Genomic DNA, 18857 nt, shown 5'->3' on the forward strand with positions numbered 1-18857 from the left:
AACTTGCATTTCTAACAAGTTCCCAAGTGCTGCTGCTGCTGCTTTAAGCTCACAAATCCACTTTGAGAATTATTGGTTTAATGACTCCCTCTGTCTTTCCTCCAGACACACCCCCTCCCTATAAGGTGAGTCTTTCATGCAAGGCAGGGAACCTGCCAAACCAAAGCCTATGTCGTTCCTTCTAAAGCAGGACTCCAAGAATTCCCTCCCCAGATCACTCTCCGGCCTATGCACACTTTTCCTCAGTCTATATACTCTATGGTAGATCCAGCCACCAGCCTGTACATGTCAGGGTCTGAGGGCTGACGAAGGGAGAGCTATTTGGAGGAGGCTTAGCTGTGTGGGTTGGGATGTGCCCCAGACAGAGCTCCTCCTGGTGCAGACTGAGGCTGAGGAAGAGAGAGGGAAGGGGTGGGCTCCAGCAGGCAAATGTTGGGATGGTCTTATATCTGTTTATATAACTGACAGGGAGAAATCCCATCCTGTTATAGCTTATTCCAATTTTAAGGTCATAAAATCACAACTTGGATAGTTCTATTCATGAGGATCCATTGCATCCAAAGTGCTCTTCTGAGAACGTGGGAACAATGTTTTCTTCCTTTCCATATAACCCTCCACAGCAATTTTCCCCAATGACCACACAATTTAGGGGTCAGTGTGTAGTGTGTGGGGTTTGAGGTTCCACAGATTTTAGCTGAAATCTCGCTTTAACTTCTTGTGTGATTTTGAGAGCGTCAGTTACTTTTGCACAAGAGGCCATTCTTTGCCCTCAGTTTCTTGATCTTTAAAATGAGAATACAAATGCTTTCCTACTCTCTTGCACCTCTTCCCCATTTATACCCAACATCTACTTATCCTTCATCCATTAGCTCAAATGCCACCATATTGATTAGATCAGGTGCCTCTAGATAATCTGGAAGTCACTGCACTTTTTCATTGCATTTGCAAACCTTTGTCCTTTAATATTTGCCTGTTTGTTTTGATTAATGTCTATTAACCCACAGGGTATCAAGAGAAGGGTCCATGTCTCCTTAATTTCCTTAATTGTGTCCTCTCTATCTGGCACAGAGGCCGGAACCTAATAGATGCTAAATCCATGCTTGCTAAATGAGCAAACAAGTGTTTGGTTATTGTCACAATTAGAGATAAAATATACTAAGTGACTGGCACATAGTAGGTGCTTAATAAATGACATGGATGAATTTTCAGTGCAATTTATATTATAATTAGACATTATCTTGTTTCCTTATACTTGACTCATGGAGGAAAATGGGGTGAATTTGGGACAACCATGATTTGAACTGTCCAAGTCAAGGAAAAAATGTGGTGTGATAAACTACTGGCTTGAACAACTAGAATCATGATACACTTTTCAAAGGCTTAAGAAATGAAAAACCCACAATTCAAAACAAAGGGAAAAAGTACAAGTAAAAGTTTTGTTTGTCAGTTTTGCTAGTTCCTCAGAGCTCATGCCCCAAATAGTGCATCTTCTTAAAAGACATGTGGTGGATAACTCCTTTACCCAAGTCCTCAGGCTGACATCCTCTGCCTTCTCCCCCTCCCCCTCACTTCTTGGGGATTATTTTATCTGTCCCTTCAATATCAGCCAGCCCAAATATTATCCTGTCAAATATTTCTGGGGCCTGTACTTGAAGAGACATTTCTTTTTTTTTTTTTAATGTCAAAATAAACCATCTGCTTGTACAACTGTTTCTAATTACTTTCCTGCCTAAACTCTCCACTTGAGGGGTTTGGCACCAGCACCCCGCCCAGAGCGGTGCTGCTGCCCAAATCTTCACAGGCGGCGGCTCATCAACGCACTTTGCAGCTCCCGGCAGAGCCCGGGACCTGCGGCGCGCCGGAGTGTCGGTGTGTCCGTCTGCCCTGCCTTCTGCTGGTGGCACCTCGCCCTCCTGCAGCCCCCCGCCCCTCCACCTCCGCCCCACCCCACCCCCGCTGTGAGCCCCTCCTTGCAGAAGCTCAGCTCGCCTCCACAGTCCGGGAGCTCAGCATGCGTCCCGCAGGCTTCGGGAACTTCTTGCTGCTGGCGTGCTCCCTCCTCTTCGCGGGGCTGTCAGCTGTTCCTCAAAACTTCTCGCCGTCTCTGAGGTAAGTTTGGTTTGTTATTCAAGACGGACTTGCCCTGCTTTGCGTGGCAGGGCTCAAGCCTGCAGGGTGGCTGCGCTACGGAAGTTGGACACAGGATGAATGTTTTCAACCTGCTCCCGTTCCTTTCTTTATCGCTATGCCGTGCGTGGCTTCTCTTCTGTTCTTTTTGCTTGTACTTTGGGGGAGGGGGGGGGGGGAAGGAATCACTGAATAAATAAATAATCTCCTCCTGCACCAATACATATCTGGAGGAATTTCTGCCATGGGTTAAAGGCAGTTCTATCTATGCGTAGCAATGTTTTACATTTTGGATTACATTTGTAAGAGACTGTGAGGCACATTGCAAGGCTAAGCTTCTAAAAAGTATCGTTTATAAGCACTGCTTCATGCAACTTTAAAAAGCTGTTTGCCTTATGCTATCATAACATGTGTAGCCCTTTCTCTATATTCATTTCTTCCTTTTCATAAAATAACTGCCCCTGGCCATCAGGGAGTATAATGGGACTTTTCAAAAATAACTGAAAAGTCAGCTAAGTGTCAGACTTTGGATTATTTTGTATTTAATCTTAATGTGCATCTAAGATTCGGGTACAAACTTCCAAGGGGCAGGGCTGGGTCACCTCTATCCAACCGGAAGATGGTCCTGTTCCTAGGTGGGCAGGGCATCGCTTAGACCTTTTGGGTCATGGTCATTTCTCAGGTGATAGCTTATGGGTGGTGCCCCTTGCCTGGGATACCAGGGCTTCTGTAGAGGAAGCCTGGCCCCCCAGAGCAATGTGGGGCCTCTTGGGGTTCTGTCTGCATCTGGGTGGGCATTGGGAGGAAACGTGGGCTCGGAGCAGTCGGAGCAGTGCCTGTGCTTGACCAGGGCCCTGCTGTGGTTTGTCGCCCATGCAGAAGCGGGCCAGGTGCCACGTGCAGGCTGTCCCGGGCCGAGTCCGAGCGCCGGTGCAGGGCGCCCGGGCAGCCCCCAGGGGGCGCTCTGTGCCACGGCCGGGGCCGGTGCGACTGCGGGGTCTGCATCTGTCACGTGAGCGAGCCGGGCGTGTACTTCGGGCCCCTGTGTGAATGCCACGAATGGGTGTGCGAGACCTACGACGGGAAGACCTGCGCAGGTAAGGGAGGGCGCTGTCTCCTCTCTCTGACTCACCAGCACCCGCGGGAGCGAGGGAACACTTCCTTCTGGGGTTGCTGCCCACCAGGGGAAGGGGGCAGAGGAGTGTAGGGACAGACCTCTGCTCACAGCCCTCAAGGAGGTTACTGCCATCCCAAATGCATTCTTTTGTTAGTCAATTCTGGAATTATGCATGATAATACTGTCCTCCACCCTAACATTCAAACTTAAGTGGAAATAATATTTGCAAAACTCATTCATTTACTTATCTCACTTGTCTCTATTTTATTTATTTATTTATTTATTTATTTTTTATTTATTTATTTTAATTTCTTTATTGATTAAGGTATCACATATTTGTCCTCATCCCCCCATTCCCATCCTACACCCCACCCCACACATGCCCCCACCCCCCTGTTGTCGTTAACCGCTGGTTAGGCTCATATGCTTGCACACAAGTCCTTTGGTTGATCTCTCCCCTTTACACCCACCCTCTCCTACCCTCCCTCTGAGGCCCGACAGTCTGATGTCACTTGTCTCTATTTTAGTTTCGTATTACAGAATAAACCTCCCAACTTCCTCACAAATGGAGTTCTTTTGCTGGGTTCCCCACTAATGTTAATCATAATATTTGCAGAACATAAGCCTGAGTTTTATTTTTACTAGGGCAATACAGGGAAATACTATTTTCCTAAATTCCAGGGAGGGGCAGGCGGTGTCTTTGAACTCTGATTTGCCCTCTCATACTTAGGATATATTTCACAGATATAAGTGCATATCAGGAACTGTGACAAGGAAAACATAAGTCGTCCATATTTACTTAGAAGCGACTGCTTTTGTACTGTTTTAGCTGCTTGAAATTTTTAGCTGCAATGAAACTTGTTATTTTGTAAGGGTGGAGTGAAAATAAATTCATTACCTTGCACATTTTTTAAAAATATATTTTTATTGATTCAGAGAGGAGGAGTGAGGGAGAAACAGAAACATCAATGATGAGAGTGAATCATTGATCGGCTGCCTCCTGCAAACTCTACACTGGAGATTGAGCCTGCAACCCTGGCACGTGCCCTGACCAGGAATTGAATTGTGACTTCCTGGTTCATAGGTCGATGCTCAACTACTGAGCCATACCGGCTGGGCACCTTGCACATTTTTAAGTGATTTGGGCCCTGATTTTGGAAAGGGTCAAGGTATTTATAGAGAACACTCCACCCTCTACCAGTTTCACCTAAATATGCCATTTACTTAAGGCCAAGAACCTCAATTAGGTCATTGTGAATGATACAGGCACTCCGTTAGTATAAGGACAACACAATGCATTCCAACCAGGGTTTGGCATATTTGTAGGGGAAAAAAATCACAACTTATTTACCCACAATATGTCTAAGAATAGAGTCCAATGCTAACATACAGAGATCAAAAATATGTTTATAGCAAAATGCTTTTTTCTTGGCACCTGGGCCCAGGAGAGCATAGAGGGAATACTTAATATGCAGGCTGCTTGGCAGTGGAAAAAATAGTCATAGAAGTAATTCAGATGGGCACAGGTGCTTCTATGTGATTTGTTTACGCTAGGAAGGCTGTAGCTCAATCCTTTAAAAATAGTGAATGCCACAGCTTGTTATTTTAACTTCATCACTCCCATAAGCTTCAATACTTAGCTTTGGAATGAAAGCTAAGTATTGTCTAATATTTCATTCCAAATTCAACTTCTACCCTGCTTTTCTGGATTTTATTGCCTCTGGCAAGGCCTCTTCAATATCATGAGTTCTGAATACATTTTTTAAAGGACATTTTCTATTGTTCTTTCATTGAAAAAGAAAAAGCAAGATGCAGTCTTCAACCAGTGAACTAGTCATCAGATCATCAGCTAAAACCAGAAGAAGCTTCTCTGGTTCCTGTCTTTAAAATTATGCAGACAGAACTCTGTGGTATACTGTGTTCTTATTTATCTTCCATGGAAAGTGATTTGTTGTTTAACCATAACATCTTAGTCACTGCATTCCTTCCTCCCTGGTATAAAATGCAGTAACTGAGTCACCCATGGCTTTGCTTGTATGTTCATTCCTGTAGAAGGCAGTCTATGTCTCTTCATTTCAAGGTCGAGTGAAATAACTGCTCATTTTCCATTCTCATCACTCTGACTGACGCCCTTTGAGGCCTGTGCTACAGGGCCTGGTGCAGAATCTGCCCCTGCAAATGCTTTTATCTTTGCCTGGTCCAAGGAGGAAATCCTTACATACAGACCATAGGACTGCCTTGCCAGCTTGCCCACTTGTTCTTTGCTTTAAATTTAGCTTCTCAATTTCATCTTCAATTGTTTCCCCCCTAGCCGGTTTGCTCAGTGGGTAGAGTGTTAGCCTGTGGACTGAAGGGTCCCAAGTTCGATTCCAGTCAAGGGCACATGCCTGGGTTGTGGGCTCAATCCCCAGTAGGGGATGTACTGGAGGCAGCCAATCAATGATCTCTCTCATTATTGATGTTTCTATCTCTCCCTCTCCCTTCCTCTCTGAAATCAATAAAAATATATTAAAATGAAAAAGAAGTAGTTCCAATATTATAGCTAGTAACATTGAAACATAGCAGGTTGTCTTTTTTTAAAATATATGTTATGCATTGCTGTAATAATATTATGTTTTATACATATACACATAGTAATATGTATTGAGCACTAACTTTGCACAAAACACTGTTCTATGTGTTTTACATATTGTAAACCTCACAACAATTATGTAATATAAGTACTGCTATTATCCCATTTTACAGACAATGAAATCAAGTTTAACTAACTGCCCAAGTACTCATAGCTGATTTAAATCCTGTAAAATTTCCTCCAGAGGCCAAAGTGTTAACCACTCTAAGATACACTACCAGAGCAGACTTTTATTTTCTTCACGAGGTTGGAGAGGTCTCTGGAAGCTACTCTATTGCCAGGAAGTACCTACAAGGGCTTATTCTAGAGGTGAAGGCCCAAATGCCCATCCTATCTAATAAAACGCTAATATGCAAATCAACCGAACAGCAGAATGACTGTTGGAACAACCGGTCGCTATGACGTGCACTGACCACCAGGGAGCAGACACTCAACACAGGAGCTGCCCCCCTGGTGGTCATTGTGCTCCCACAAGGGGAGCACTGCTCAGCCAGAAGCAGGGCTCACAGCTGGTGAGCCCAGTGATGGTGGCGGGAGCAAGGTGTCCCGGACTGCAAGAGGGATCCCGGACTGCGAGAGGGATGTCCACCTGCCGGCTTAGGCCTGGGGATTGGGTCTAAGCCAGCAGGAGAACATCCCCCAAGGGGTCCCAGACTGTGAGAGGGCGCAGGCCAGGCTTAGGGACCCCCCGACCCTAGTGCACAAATTTTGTGCACCAGGCCTCTAGTAAAACATAAAAGACAACCTGCTGCCCTAGCTGGTTTGGCTCAGTAGATAGGTAGATGGATGGACAGATGGATGGATGGATGGATGGATGGATGGATGGATGGATGGATAGATAGATAGATAGATAGATGGCTTGGCTTTGTATTTGTTGGGCATTTGACTCAGTGAAGGCAATTTAGTTTTCTTAGTGTAGTCTGGTCCTGTTGTTATTGATCCAAAACTCAAAAGGTCGAGCAAGGATAGCTATTTTGGCCCAGTCTCACAGCAGCTGTATGAGATACACCATGCCCTTTTAAAGTTAGGTCCATTGGGATTCTAATACTGTGAATCACAAGAAATGTAGTTATTTTAGTTTGAGCTGGTTGAAAGTAATTGCATTTACAAGATCACAAGTGGTCTATTTCTTCCAGTATCCAGTTGTTCCTGGCCCATGCATCTTCCTTAGACTTCAATAGCATGAAGCCTGGCCCAATGATTGGTCATGTGCGTGTTATATTCTAATAAGGAGTAACCTAATTTTGGTGAAGTATGTCTTGAAGAATAGTAAAATGTTTGGTTACATAAAGAAAACCTTTCAGTTAATATTTCAAGGTATCCCTAGAAACCCCCAACAGCTATGATTACACTTAAGTAAAATAATTGGTTTCTTAAAAAATCTTTTCTAATCACTTTTAATATAAGTAGATCTACAGTTGTATGTTAAACAATTTATTATTATATTATTTTTTAACTAGAGGCCCGGTGCATAAAATTCGTGCACTGGGGGGGTGTGTCCCTCAGCCCAATCTGAGACCCCTCGGGGGATGTCCTGCACCCTCTCCAATCTGGGACCCCTGTGGGATCGGGCCTAAACCAGCAGTCAGACATCCCTCTCACAATCCAGAACTGCTGGCTCCTAACCACTTCTGCCTGCCATCCTGATCGCCCCCTAACTGCTCCCCTGCTGGCCTGATCATCCCCAACTGCCCTCCCCTGCCAGCCCAATTGCCCCCAACTGCCCTCCCTGGCCAGCCCGATTGCCCCCAACTGCACTCCCCTGCAGGCCTGGGTCATCCCCAACTGCCCTCCCCTGCTGGTCATCTTGTGACAACGTGGGGGAGGCCATCTTGTGATGACATAGGGGCAGCCATTTGTGAGGGTGTGAGGGTCAATTTGCGTATTACCTCTTTATTATATAGGATTATTGTATTATTTTCCATACTAACAAATGTAAACCTACTTTTGCCATACCCCCTGTGTGTGTGTGTGTGTGTCTATATATATATATATATATATATATATATATATATATATATATATCACTTAAAAGAGTTTCAGTTTCGCCCAGCTGGCATGGCTAAGTGGTTGAGCATCAACCTATGAACCATAAGGTCATGATTCAATTCCCAATCAGGGCACATGCCTGGATTGTGGGCTTGATGCAGGAGGCAACTGATCAATGATTCTCTCTCATCATGGATGTATCTCTCTATCCCTCTCCCTTCTTCTCTGAAATCAATAAGAATATATATATTTTTTTAAAAAAGGATATATATTTTTAAAAACTAGTTTCAGTTTTAATAACAGGGAAGAGCTAACTGAATTTAGCAAACACTTTTGATGTGCTATATATCTCTGTTTGCTATTGAAGGGGGACAGAAAGTTGAGGAGAGCTTCCCATTAAGTAGGGAGATCAAGAGGAATACCAAATACCTATAATTCAACGCAGAATATAATTTCTACACAATTTTTTGAGGATTCCTTTAAGGCAGAAATTAAATGTTGTGGTATTGTGGTTAGACATTCAGGAGAATGTGGTAGCACATACATCTTTAAGTTTAGGAAGGTTTTTAGTCCAGAAGGTGGACCGTAGGAATTCTGAGTGAAGAAAAGTTCAAGCAAAGGCATAGAGGCAGAAAAGTATGTAGGTGTGTTTGGGGAATAGGGACGGATTCTAGGTTTGGCTTGGCTGGATCCAGGGCTGTGGGGAAAATAGAAGATATATTGAGAGTTATCGATGGATATATTGTGGAGGACTTTGAACCTGGATGTGAAGTTTGTGCTCAGGTAAACAGCTTATGGGAGCCATGAAGTGGATGAACATGGGAACCGTGGTTAGTGCTCAAACTCATGACAGGTAATGTGGTGCCTGAGGGCACAGCAAATTGGGGTAGACACTCGAGGGGAGGAACTCCATTTAGATGCCACTTATATTGTAATCCAACTGAGAGAGAATAAGGTTTGAATTATGATGAATTTTAAACACTTTGAAACCTGCTCCTTAACACCCTCTCCAGTAAAGGAATGTATTGAACAGACAGACTCTGATTGCCCCCTTTCTTGTACTAAGTATTTTCATCATGGTCCTAATATCTCCTGTAGTTTCTATTTATTTATTTTTTAATTCTCATCCAAGGATGTGTGTGTGTGTGTGTGTGTGTGTGTGTGTGTGTGTTGTTGTTGTTGTTTTATTTTTAGAGTGAGAGGATAGTACAGAGAGAGAGAAATATCAATTTAAGAGAGAAACATTGCTTGGTTGCCTTCCATAAGGGCTCCAACTAGGGACTGAACCTGCACACCTTTTGGTGTATGGGATGACACTCCAATCAACTGAGCCACCAGGCCAGGGCTCCTGTATTTTTGGAGAACGCATTCAGGAGTCCCCCACTACTAGCTCACTCACCCACTTAATGCAGTCCTCTTGTTTGCGCTCCACCCTCCCTAGGTTCATCCATTTTGGATAAGTGTACCTTGTCTTACGCCAAGTGACACATAAAATTTAAAGGTTTCCATCTTCAGGAAAGTGCCAGACCTGCACACCACTTTCTCTCAGCTGCACTGCTTTCTGGGCACACCACTCTGCAGCTCCACCACAGAGACCAAAATACATTGGCTTTGTTGCTTGCTTCGGCAGCACATATACTAAAATTGATACAGAGATTAGCATGGCCCCTGCGCAAGGATGACACGCAAATTCGTGAAGCGTTCCATATTTAAAAAAAAAAATACATTGGCTTTGAGCCAGGCCATTCCCACACTTTGATAATCTAAGAAGCATATTTATAATATGATGGTACTTAGGTCAAATAGTGTCACTGTGACAAGTTCAGCAGTTATTTTTTTAGTAAAATTTCCGCAGAAAGAAAGAGGAGCATATGGGAACAAAATTATTAGTGTTACAGGTTTTAAATTTGCAAAGCATAAACCTCCTTCATAGGGTTCTCAAAATTCAATATATTTGGAGACATGTTGCTAAAAGTGACATCCCATGTCTCTTGTAATCATAACGCCCCCTCCCAAAACAAACAAACAAACAAACAAACAAACAAAAAACAACTGCTCAGCTCTTTGGGCCTCAGACACAGATGTTAAATCGAACCAGTGACTCATGCTGCTCAGGGTTTGGAGGTGGGTAATCAATGCCATAGAAACAGAGATCCCAGATATAGCCCTTTTGTCTGAAGAATTTCCTGTCTGAGGAGTTATGAAGTGAGACAAGACATTTTCCTAAGTTCTATCTCCTCGTTCATGGGTCGACGCTCAACCATTGAGCAACACAGGCCAGACCCTTCCCCGTTCTTAAAGCTAAATATGGACATGGAATAATATCCTGGCCAAAAAGATGTAAACGGACGGAGCTGACTTGCAGAGGTATTTGTTTTGCCTGTGCACCTTTCTCCACCTGGAGTTCAGCAGTCCTTTGAATCAAGAGATGAATAAGGTGACCACCTGTGAGGATGGCTTAGCCACAAAACAGGAATCTGGCTTTTGGGAGACACCGGGGAGCTTGCCATGCCAGTCCTGGACAGCTTGCCTCTGGATTGCTTTTGCACGTAAGAATAATAAAACTTTTATCTTGTTTGCCCCTGTCATTTTGGGGTTTCTGTCATTGGCAGCTAAGTGTAAACCTATTTGAAGCAATGGTTTTATTCAAGAAGTTCAAAACTATTAAAATAAAGCAAGAGTAGAGTATGCGTAGTGACTGAGAGCTTGAGTTCCTGAGACCTATAGGGCTGGGCTTCACACCAGTTTACCTGATATTTAGACTTCAGCAGTTTGGATAAACTCCTCAAGACTATGTTTGTTCATCTCTACAATGGGGTATAATTAACACCCTGGGGAGGGTTATTGTAAAGTTTAAATGATAAATGAAGCATTTAATAAAATAATTCACACATAATCATCATTCTAAATGGTAACAATTATGACTGTGTTGTTATTACTAGTAAACCTAGAATCTCTAAGAGGATTATTCTAAGAAAAAAGGGAAAACATCTATGCTTTAAATGTACTACAAGTAACTAAGTGAACAGTGATGGGCGTATATTCCCTGGACCTATTTTTTTTTAATTTTATTTGTATTGATTTTAGAGAGGGAGGAAGGGAGGAGAGAGAGAAGCATTGATGGCTGCCTTCTGCACGCCCCCTACTGGGGACCGAGCCTGAAACCTGGGCCTGTGCCCTGACCAGGAATTGAATGATGACTTATGGTGCCCAGGGTAACGCTTAATCAACTGAGCCGCATCGGCCAGGGCCCTGTACCTCATAGTTATATAAATATTAGAGGCCCGGTGCATGAATTCGTTCATGCACCAGTGGGGTCCCTCGGCCTAGTCTGTAGGATAGGGCTGAAACTGGCTCTCTGACATCCCCCGAGGGGTCCCAGATTGCGAGAGGGCACAGGCTAGGCTGAGGGACCCCACCAGTGCACGATTGGGGCCAGAGAAGGATGTGGGAGGTTGGCCAGCTGTGGAGGGACTGCAGGAGGGTTCCAGGGCATGTCCAGCCAGTCTTGCTTAGTCCTGATCGGCTGGACCCTAGCAGCAAGCTAACCTACCAGTCGGAGCGTCTGTCTCTTGGTAGTCAATGCACGTCAGAGAGAGCAGTTGAGCAGCCTTAGCATATACTAATAATTAGCATATACTAATAATTAGCATATTATGCTTTGATTGGTTGAACAGATGACTGGATGAACAGACACTTAGCATATTAGGCTTTCATTATATAGGATGTATGTTAAACACACACATACATATACACACATACACACAGCTATGTTTCTCTCTCTCTTGCATTTTCCTTTAAGAATATATCATGGCCTTAATTCTCATTTAATGATATGTATAGTTAGGAATTTTAATAGGCATACGATGTTTTATAGTATGAATGTATTATTTTGTTAAACTGAGTATTACTGAACATTCTGGTTTTTGTTACTTTTTTAATATATATATAGGAGGACTTTAAAAAGTATTTTCAAATGCCAATTTAACATTGTACACACCCATTTCTACAGATACATGCACACAGGTCTGGCTCTTGCAACTACGTGCAGACATTTCCACCAGAGGAGGTTGGGTTCGAAGGCACAAAGGAGGAAGGAAGGGAGTCACCAGCCAATAGATGTGTTAATAAAAGTGTCTTCAAACATTGCTGATCTCAGCAAAGGGAAACCTCAGATGAGGTGAACTGGGATATCTGAAGCCTTTTTCTTTAGGAAAATTTAGATTCCAAGCCTGGTGTGGGATTCAAGGTCAAGAGTCACATCTGAGAAGGGGAGAAGTGTAGTATTGCTGGTGCCAAGAGTACCAGAGGGATTTTCCATGGCATTTTCAGGCCTTTACACAGGTAAATTCTCAAGATATTTCCATTAACTCTTAAATTGATAAGAATAGAGAGCTGCAAGAAGGTTGCAAATCTCATTTTCTTTGGAAAAGAATGCTTTGTCTTTTCAAAGATCATATTTCCTGGCAAATAAGAAACTATATTTCGTAATAGAACTCATTCTTCTGTCTGCTCTAAATAATCTTAGTTAAGCCTGGGTAGAAGAATGACGGCTTTATAAAGGAGCAAAAAAATAAGACCTTTTATAAAGATGCTCACTGGTTTGACCTTGTGTCACCCCAGGCATAACTTGGGGGTAAGATAATTTTCTATGCCAAGAGACCTATCATCCTAATTGTGCATAGACTAGTTCAAATACGTAATTATTCCAAGTGGATAGTTAACCACTCTGTTTTCCTGTTTTATTATTGTATCCACATTCTTCTTAGGGAATGGCAGGCTAAAAATATTTTTTTAAAAAGGTCCATGAGTTTTGGTATTGCTTAAAAACTCATATGGCAAGGCATTAACTGTAAATTTGTGAGTCAATTGGGGTGGTAAGGAGCAAAATTAGAAGTCAAAACATGGTAAATGTATTTCCCAATTGGTCACTACTGCTCTTTCAGAACTATCATTTTCTGCTGTTCAAAATAGTTAAACAAAACTAATTATTTTTTCTAAACAAAGTGACTTGGCCATTTAATTATTTTCCTCTTCAAAACACAAAAGACCAGTTAACAGACTTTTTTTTCCTTACTTTCTTGGTCAACACCATTAGTTATGTAAACTCCAAGAGCAATCTTGACATGGAAATAATTCATTTGTTTTAAGAAAGAAAATGTTTGATCTATTAGCTATGTACTGGATAGACTTCTCTCAATTGCTGCTTGCATGGATTTGAAACTTAAAGTTAATGCTGCATTAGTAATGCAAAAGAATAATGGGAAATCATCTACTTATATTTGAGTATGCTTTGCTAGAAAATATTTTTGTACATATGACTTCATTCAATTCTTATGTATCTTTTAAGAGGTAGTCAAAATTATTATTCTCCAACTATCATACTATGTAATTGAGAAGAAATCATTAGATGGCTACTCTTCAAGCACATTAAAGTTGTTCTGAAACCACATACTTAGGTAAATGTTTTCATAAATTTGAAGTTCTAAAATGATAACAATTGTAGAAACCTCATTTTTACATTTAAAAATATATATTCTGTTGACATTTTTTCCATGGAAAAGCAGATTTGGACCCTCATTTCTGTCTTATGTCAGAGAAGTACACATCGAAGCTCAAATAGTGAGCAGAACACCTTCATTTAGCATCAAATGAAATTCAGGTAACAAAAATCACTTACATTACTTTTCATACCAACAAAGAGCATTTTTCTTAGCTGTAATTGAAATTCTTAGAGTGACTGCATTTAGCACCAACTATTATCCAAATAAGGATTCTCTGGCGTCAGCAATGGGAGAAATTCTTTCATGAACTTTGGTTTTCTTTGTCTATAGAAATGAAAGAAAAGATAGATAGGAGAGTTGAATATATGCATTTGTTATTTCATGGATATTAACTAGTGTTATTTTGTGTATTACATATTTGGCTATTTTGACTAGATCACATTAGATATTATCTTTTGCACTTATGAAATCAAACTATTTGTAATATGAAATCTTAAAATTCAAATACATGGGAATTTTAATATGTATAGCCTTTTTGAGAACAAAGAGATGCGAATGAACAGAAATGCATGGTGAGGGAAGAAAGGTATCTATATAAAATTGAACAACTTTGATTGGATCATCATGAGAGTTTACTTTGTACTTTGAAAATGAGTGTGTCAATCTTTAGGTTGTGACATGAAGGCTTGTGGGGACATCCTACAAATGTCACTCATCAATCTGCTTGGGATTCCTGAGATTCTACTGCTTCCAAATGTCATTCCTGCTACTTTGTCAGATGTAGGATTCTAAGAATCATGAGTGGCAATGCCCTGATCTGTTATTAATATAATCTTTATTGAATTTAGTAATCTTCCCTTTGAGAAAGCTAAGTGAGCAGGTTTGGATAAGATGGAAATGCAGAGGCAGAGAGCTCTAAATAGTGCTTAGGAATTGGAAAGAAAAACAAACTGTTCTATCTCCACTAAAATTACTTATTCTGTGACTTTGAGCAAGTCACTTGACTTCTCTGAACCTCAGTTATTAAATTCAGCAAGAATCCTACCTTATAATAGAGAAACATGCAAATTGACCGCACCTCCGCTATGCCCACAGCCAATCAGAGCGAACAAGATGGCGGCTAATTTGCATATGTGGGCGCTGAGCGGCCTGGGTCCAGGAAACATCCTCCCAACCCAGGCCGCTCCTAGCCTATAGGCCTGTGCTTAGGTCCTGAGCAGCAGGGGTCCCAGAACGCCCCCTGGCCACTCAGAGCCTATGGGTGTAGGTGCCAAGCAACCTGGCGGGTGGAAAATCCCCGCGTCATAGAGACGTGGGGATGTTCCACCCTGCCCCCAGCGGCTTGCAAAGGCTCCTGCACAAAGCAGCAGTTTGGGGCCACGCCCCCAGCCAGGCGCCCAGGACCAGGGGCTGCCGCTGGCCTCTGGGGTGTGCCAAGACCCTGGCGGCCACTGCTGTGTGCTGCCCGGGGTCCCTGCAAGCCCCGAGCCTGAGCGCCTGGCTGGGGGCGTGGCCCCAAACCGCCGCTTTGTGCAGGAGCCTTTGCAAGTGGTTTGGGGCCACGCCCCCAGCCAGGCGCCCAGGACCGGGGGCTGCCGCTGGCCTCCGGGGTGTGCCGAGACCCTGGCGGCCACTGCTGTGTGCTGCCTGGGGTCCCTGCAAGCCCCGAGCCTGAGGTCCATGGTCAGGCTGGCTGCTGGCCTCCCCAAGCCGCTTGCAAAGGCTTCTGCACAAAGTGGCGGTTTGGGGCCACGCCCCCAGCCAGGTGCCCAGGACCAGGGGCTGCTGCTGGCCTCCTGAGTTTGCCGAGACCCTGGCGGCCACTGCTGCATGCTGCCCAGGGTCCCTGCAAGCCTCGAGCCTGGGGCCCATGGTGGGGCTGGCTGCTGGCCTTGGGGCGTTTGGAGACGGGGATGTTCCCAGATGGGTCCTCCCGCAGCGCCAGCCTTTTAGGCCTGTGGAAGGAACGGGGAAGGGGGACTCACAAGTCCCCGCCCCCCGCTCCTACTGCCAGCCAATCGGCCACCCTGAGTCCCGCCCCCCGCACCTCCAGCCGGCCCAATCGTGGGTGTAGCGGAGTGATGCAATTTGCATATTGCCTTTTTATTATGTAGGATGAGTGCTCAATGTGTGCCTAGTATTGTAAGAATAGGTATTAATATTGCATAGAGTGGGTTTGGTGTTTAATTCCCAACTATCTGCACAATCTATTATAGTACAATAAAATAATATTTATGTGCATATTGAAATTTGTACCTTGAGTGTGTAGGTATCAAAAATTATACTATTTGCTACTCTTTCCATAGACAAGTTAACTAGTCAAACCAGCATGTGTTTGAAGAAAAATTAGTAAATAATAATTATGGGGTATTTGGAGGAGAATAGCAAGGTCTAGGAAAAAATTCCTTGGAATACAGTTAAAAGTTGTTTAATTATAATAATGTATCTCATATTGTTATTATGAAATTGAAATATGGTAATGATAATACAGTTAACATTTATTTAGGATTTGCTGTATACTTCTTGTGTGGTATTAAATTCTCACAGTCAACCTATTGGTTAGGTCATCTTGCCATTTTAAAGATAAAGACCTGAGCCTGAGAAAGATTAATGGAACATTTATGATCACATTTTGTTTGACATCAAAAGCTATGCAGTCACTCTTATATTTAGCACAGTGCCCAAGAACATTTGAATTCCTTTTCTGCAATTTTGAGTTAACATATGCAGTATTAATACACAATAATTAAATGTGTGTGTTTTTCCAAATGTGGAAGTGCGAGAGGCAGGTTAGTGAGAATAATTCAAAGGGAAGAATTCTGAGGGTTCAAAAATTGACTCTGCCCATTACGAACTATATGATCTTGGGAAGTTAATGAACTTCCTTGTGCCTCTGTTTCCCCATCTCTGTGTTATTGTGAGAATAAGGGCTCAGGAAAATCCCTGTGTAACAAAAATAACCTTACTTTTGTTATAGATATTATTAGGCTATTTCCATATAACTACAATTCTGTACTTCTCAAAGGCAGGCATGAATTTTTATCTAATACTCTGGCTTAGGGTTTTATGGTTGTTGATATAAGAATGCTCCATTACAAACCAGCCCAAAATTCGGTGGCTTATCGAAAAGAACCAAAACTAATAGTTATGTCTTATCCTGGGGTGTGCAGTTCAGCTACAACTCCGCTGGGCAAGGCTGGATTGCAGGTGGGGCTCAGGTCTGGTCCACATTATCCTTATGCTCTTCGGGGTAGGCTTATATCATGACAGTTCACAGTCACACTGGAGGGTGAGAGAAAATGCTGGATAGTTCCTAAGGCTTTGTGTAGCTGTACTTTATAACCACATACCATTAAGCAAAAGGAGCCACATGGCCAACACCGGTATCTATGCTGTGCCTTCTCCTGTGCTTTGCAAGATGGCATGGCTGGAGGGAGTCAAGTTGTTGACAGCAATACTTCTATCAACCACAGGATTTAACATAGGCTTCAAATATGGTGGCTTCTCAGTGGAATTAGTTGATTGATGTGATTGTGAATATCTGACCGCCACTTAAATTTATTTTGGAGGTAAGTATGTTTTGTTTTTAAGTGTAACTAAATTAATTACATAGAAAATTATATTGGCATCCTGGGGATCTTTATGAGGGGGCAAGAAAACTAAAAAGCAAAAATATATCCATAGCTAATATACAATGAGGGAATTTATCTCAATCTCATGAAAATGAATCCCTTAAATATAGACTTAATGTCCTAAGGGTCAAAGGGGAAGTGTTCATTTCCACTGTACTTAAATTTACTCAATATGTCATTTTATGGCATCGTCCAACTGATCTTTGTATAAATGTGTGTGCCAAATTCCATAAAACTGGTTTGGTCAAAACCAAATTATTGATACATGTCAATGAGAAAGGTTCAATAATTTCTGTTTTCATATGAACATTCAGTAAGCCATTATCTATCATTAGTTAAATTACTGTCTTTAATTTTCACTTTTTTTCTACCTTAAAAAAATATTTTATGGTAATTATTGATGTATGAGGATTTCCTAAAGCCCTTTTATCTGTTGTGTCTGGTAACTCTGTGCTTCAGTTGGTTCTTTTCCTTTATGCTTCTTCTGATGTTAATTTAAAAAAATATTTTATGACTCTGGCACGTGTGGGTCAGTTGATTAGAGCATCATCCTGTACACCAAAAGTTGGCAGGTTTGATTCCTGGTCAAGGCACACACCCAGGTTGCAGGTTCAATCCCTAATCCAGAAGAGGTGGCCCATAAATGTTTCTCTCTGTCTCAAAAAAAATCAGTAAACATTTTTAAAAGAATATTTTATGTAGCATATGTTTGATTCCTTCAATAAGTTATTTTTGAAATTCCTTTTATCTTCTGTGAACCTTTAAAACGCATAGGAATCATTCAACATATTTCATATTATTTAGATTTCTCTTTTTCAAATTAAAAATATAGAATTTAATTTACTTAAGAATAAAGGAGAATGTAAAGAGTTTTAAATTGTGTGAGCTGTCAACAATTAGCTAGCCAACTAGTGTAAACTAATTGACAACACTGTTAGGTAGTTAATTAACTGAATGCAGAATGTATTTCCTGTGTCTAATGAGAGACTGTAGGTCCTTCAGGGAATAATTTTTCATAATGTTTGATTAGTTTTGAAATTTAAAGTAGTTTTATTGGAAGCTCATATGACTATAAATATTTTTGACAAAAATATGTGTATAATTGTTAAAAAGGTTGTATAAATTAGTCACCATCTTTAAGAGTTGAAACTCTGAAAATGGTCTGTTTTCTTATATATGAAGAGCCAAAGACTTATATACAGATATAAAATAAGAGATGTACATATTTGTGTTGTATGTGTACAATTTTATGTCATTTGTTTATTCAAGCACCATCTATTTACTAAGCAATTGTTGTGGATCAGACCCTGCATTGGTAGCTGTAGGGATTATAAAGATTAAAATATATGACTATTTTCCTTGGGAAATGTAGTAGTAGGTTTAAATTATAGTATACTGAATTATTAAAGAGGTACAAAGTGCCTCACACATGGGGAGTTTGAGCTGTTTTGAAGATGAGTAAGATATTGACTAGTGGGTGGGAGAGTACTGGCATTCCAGTTAGAGGGCAAAAATAAGCAAAATTTGAAGGTAAAACACAATGGGTAGTAGACTTGCTTGTTTACGTCAATGGATTTTTTCTGAGAGGTTATCCAAAAGAAGCCTGCAAAGATAGGTGGGAACAGCTCATAGAGAGCCTTTCAGTACAAAAAAAATGACTGGACAGTCCTTGGCAGGCAATGGTGAGTGGGTAATTTCCTTTTCCAGACAGAAGTTTCAGGGACATTGATCTTAGGATAAGTGGAAAGAGAAAAGTCTTTAAATGGAGGGAACAATGAGAAAGTTATTTTAATAGCCAAGAGTAAACACTAATAATGTTATGAATGATATTGTTCATAGAAAGAAAAGGGAAAGAA

The 18857-nt window shown here is 41.8% G+C and overlaps 1 protein-coding gene and 1 pseudogene across 3 annotated transcripts in view; both read left to right on the forward strand.

Moving 5' to 3' along the window:
- Nucleotides 1-1943: 1943 nt before the first annotated feature.
- ITGBL1 (integrin subunit beta like 1) overlaps nucleotides 1944-18857 on the forward strand; it is a 196086-nt gene continuing 179172 nt past the window's right edge. For all 3 annotated transcript variants that reach the window (XM_008143959.3, XM_028148869.2, XM_054719922.1), the window contains exons 1-2: nucleotides 1944-2109; nucleotides 3007-3224. In XM_008143959.3, coding sequence (XP_008142181.1) covers nucleotides 2012-2109; nucleotides 3007-3224 — 316 coding nt within the window. In that variant the 5' untranslated portion in view covers nucleotides 1944-2011. The remainder of the gene's footprint in view (nucleotides 2110-3006; nucleotides 3225-18857) is intronic.
- On the forward strand, nucleotides 9480-9578 carry LOC114232407 (U6 spliceosomal RNA; annotated as a pseudogene).

This window comes from Eptesicus fuscus, chromosome 8, assembly GCF_027574615.1.
Source record: "Eptesicus fuscus isolate TK198812 chromosome 8, DD_ASM_mEF_20220401, whole genome shotgun sequence".
NCBI lineage: Eukaryota > Metazoa > Chordata > Mammalia > Chiroptera > Vespertilionidae > Eptesicus > Eptesicus fuscus.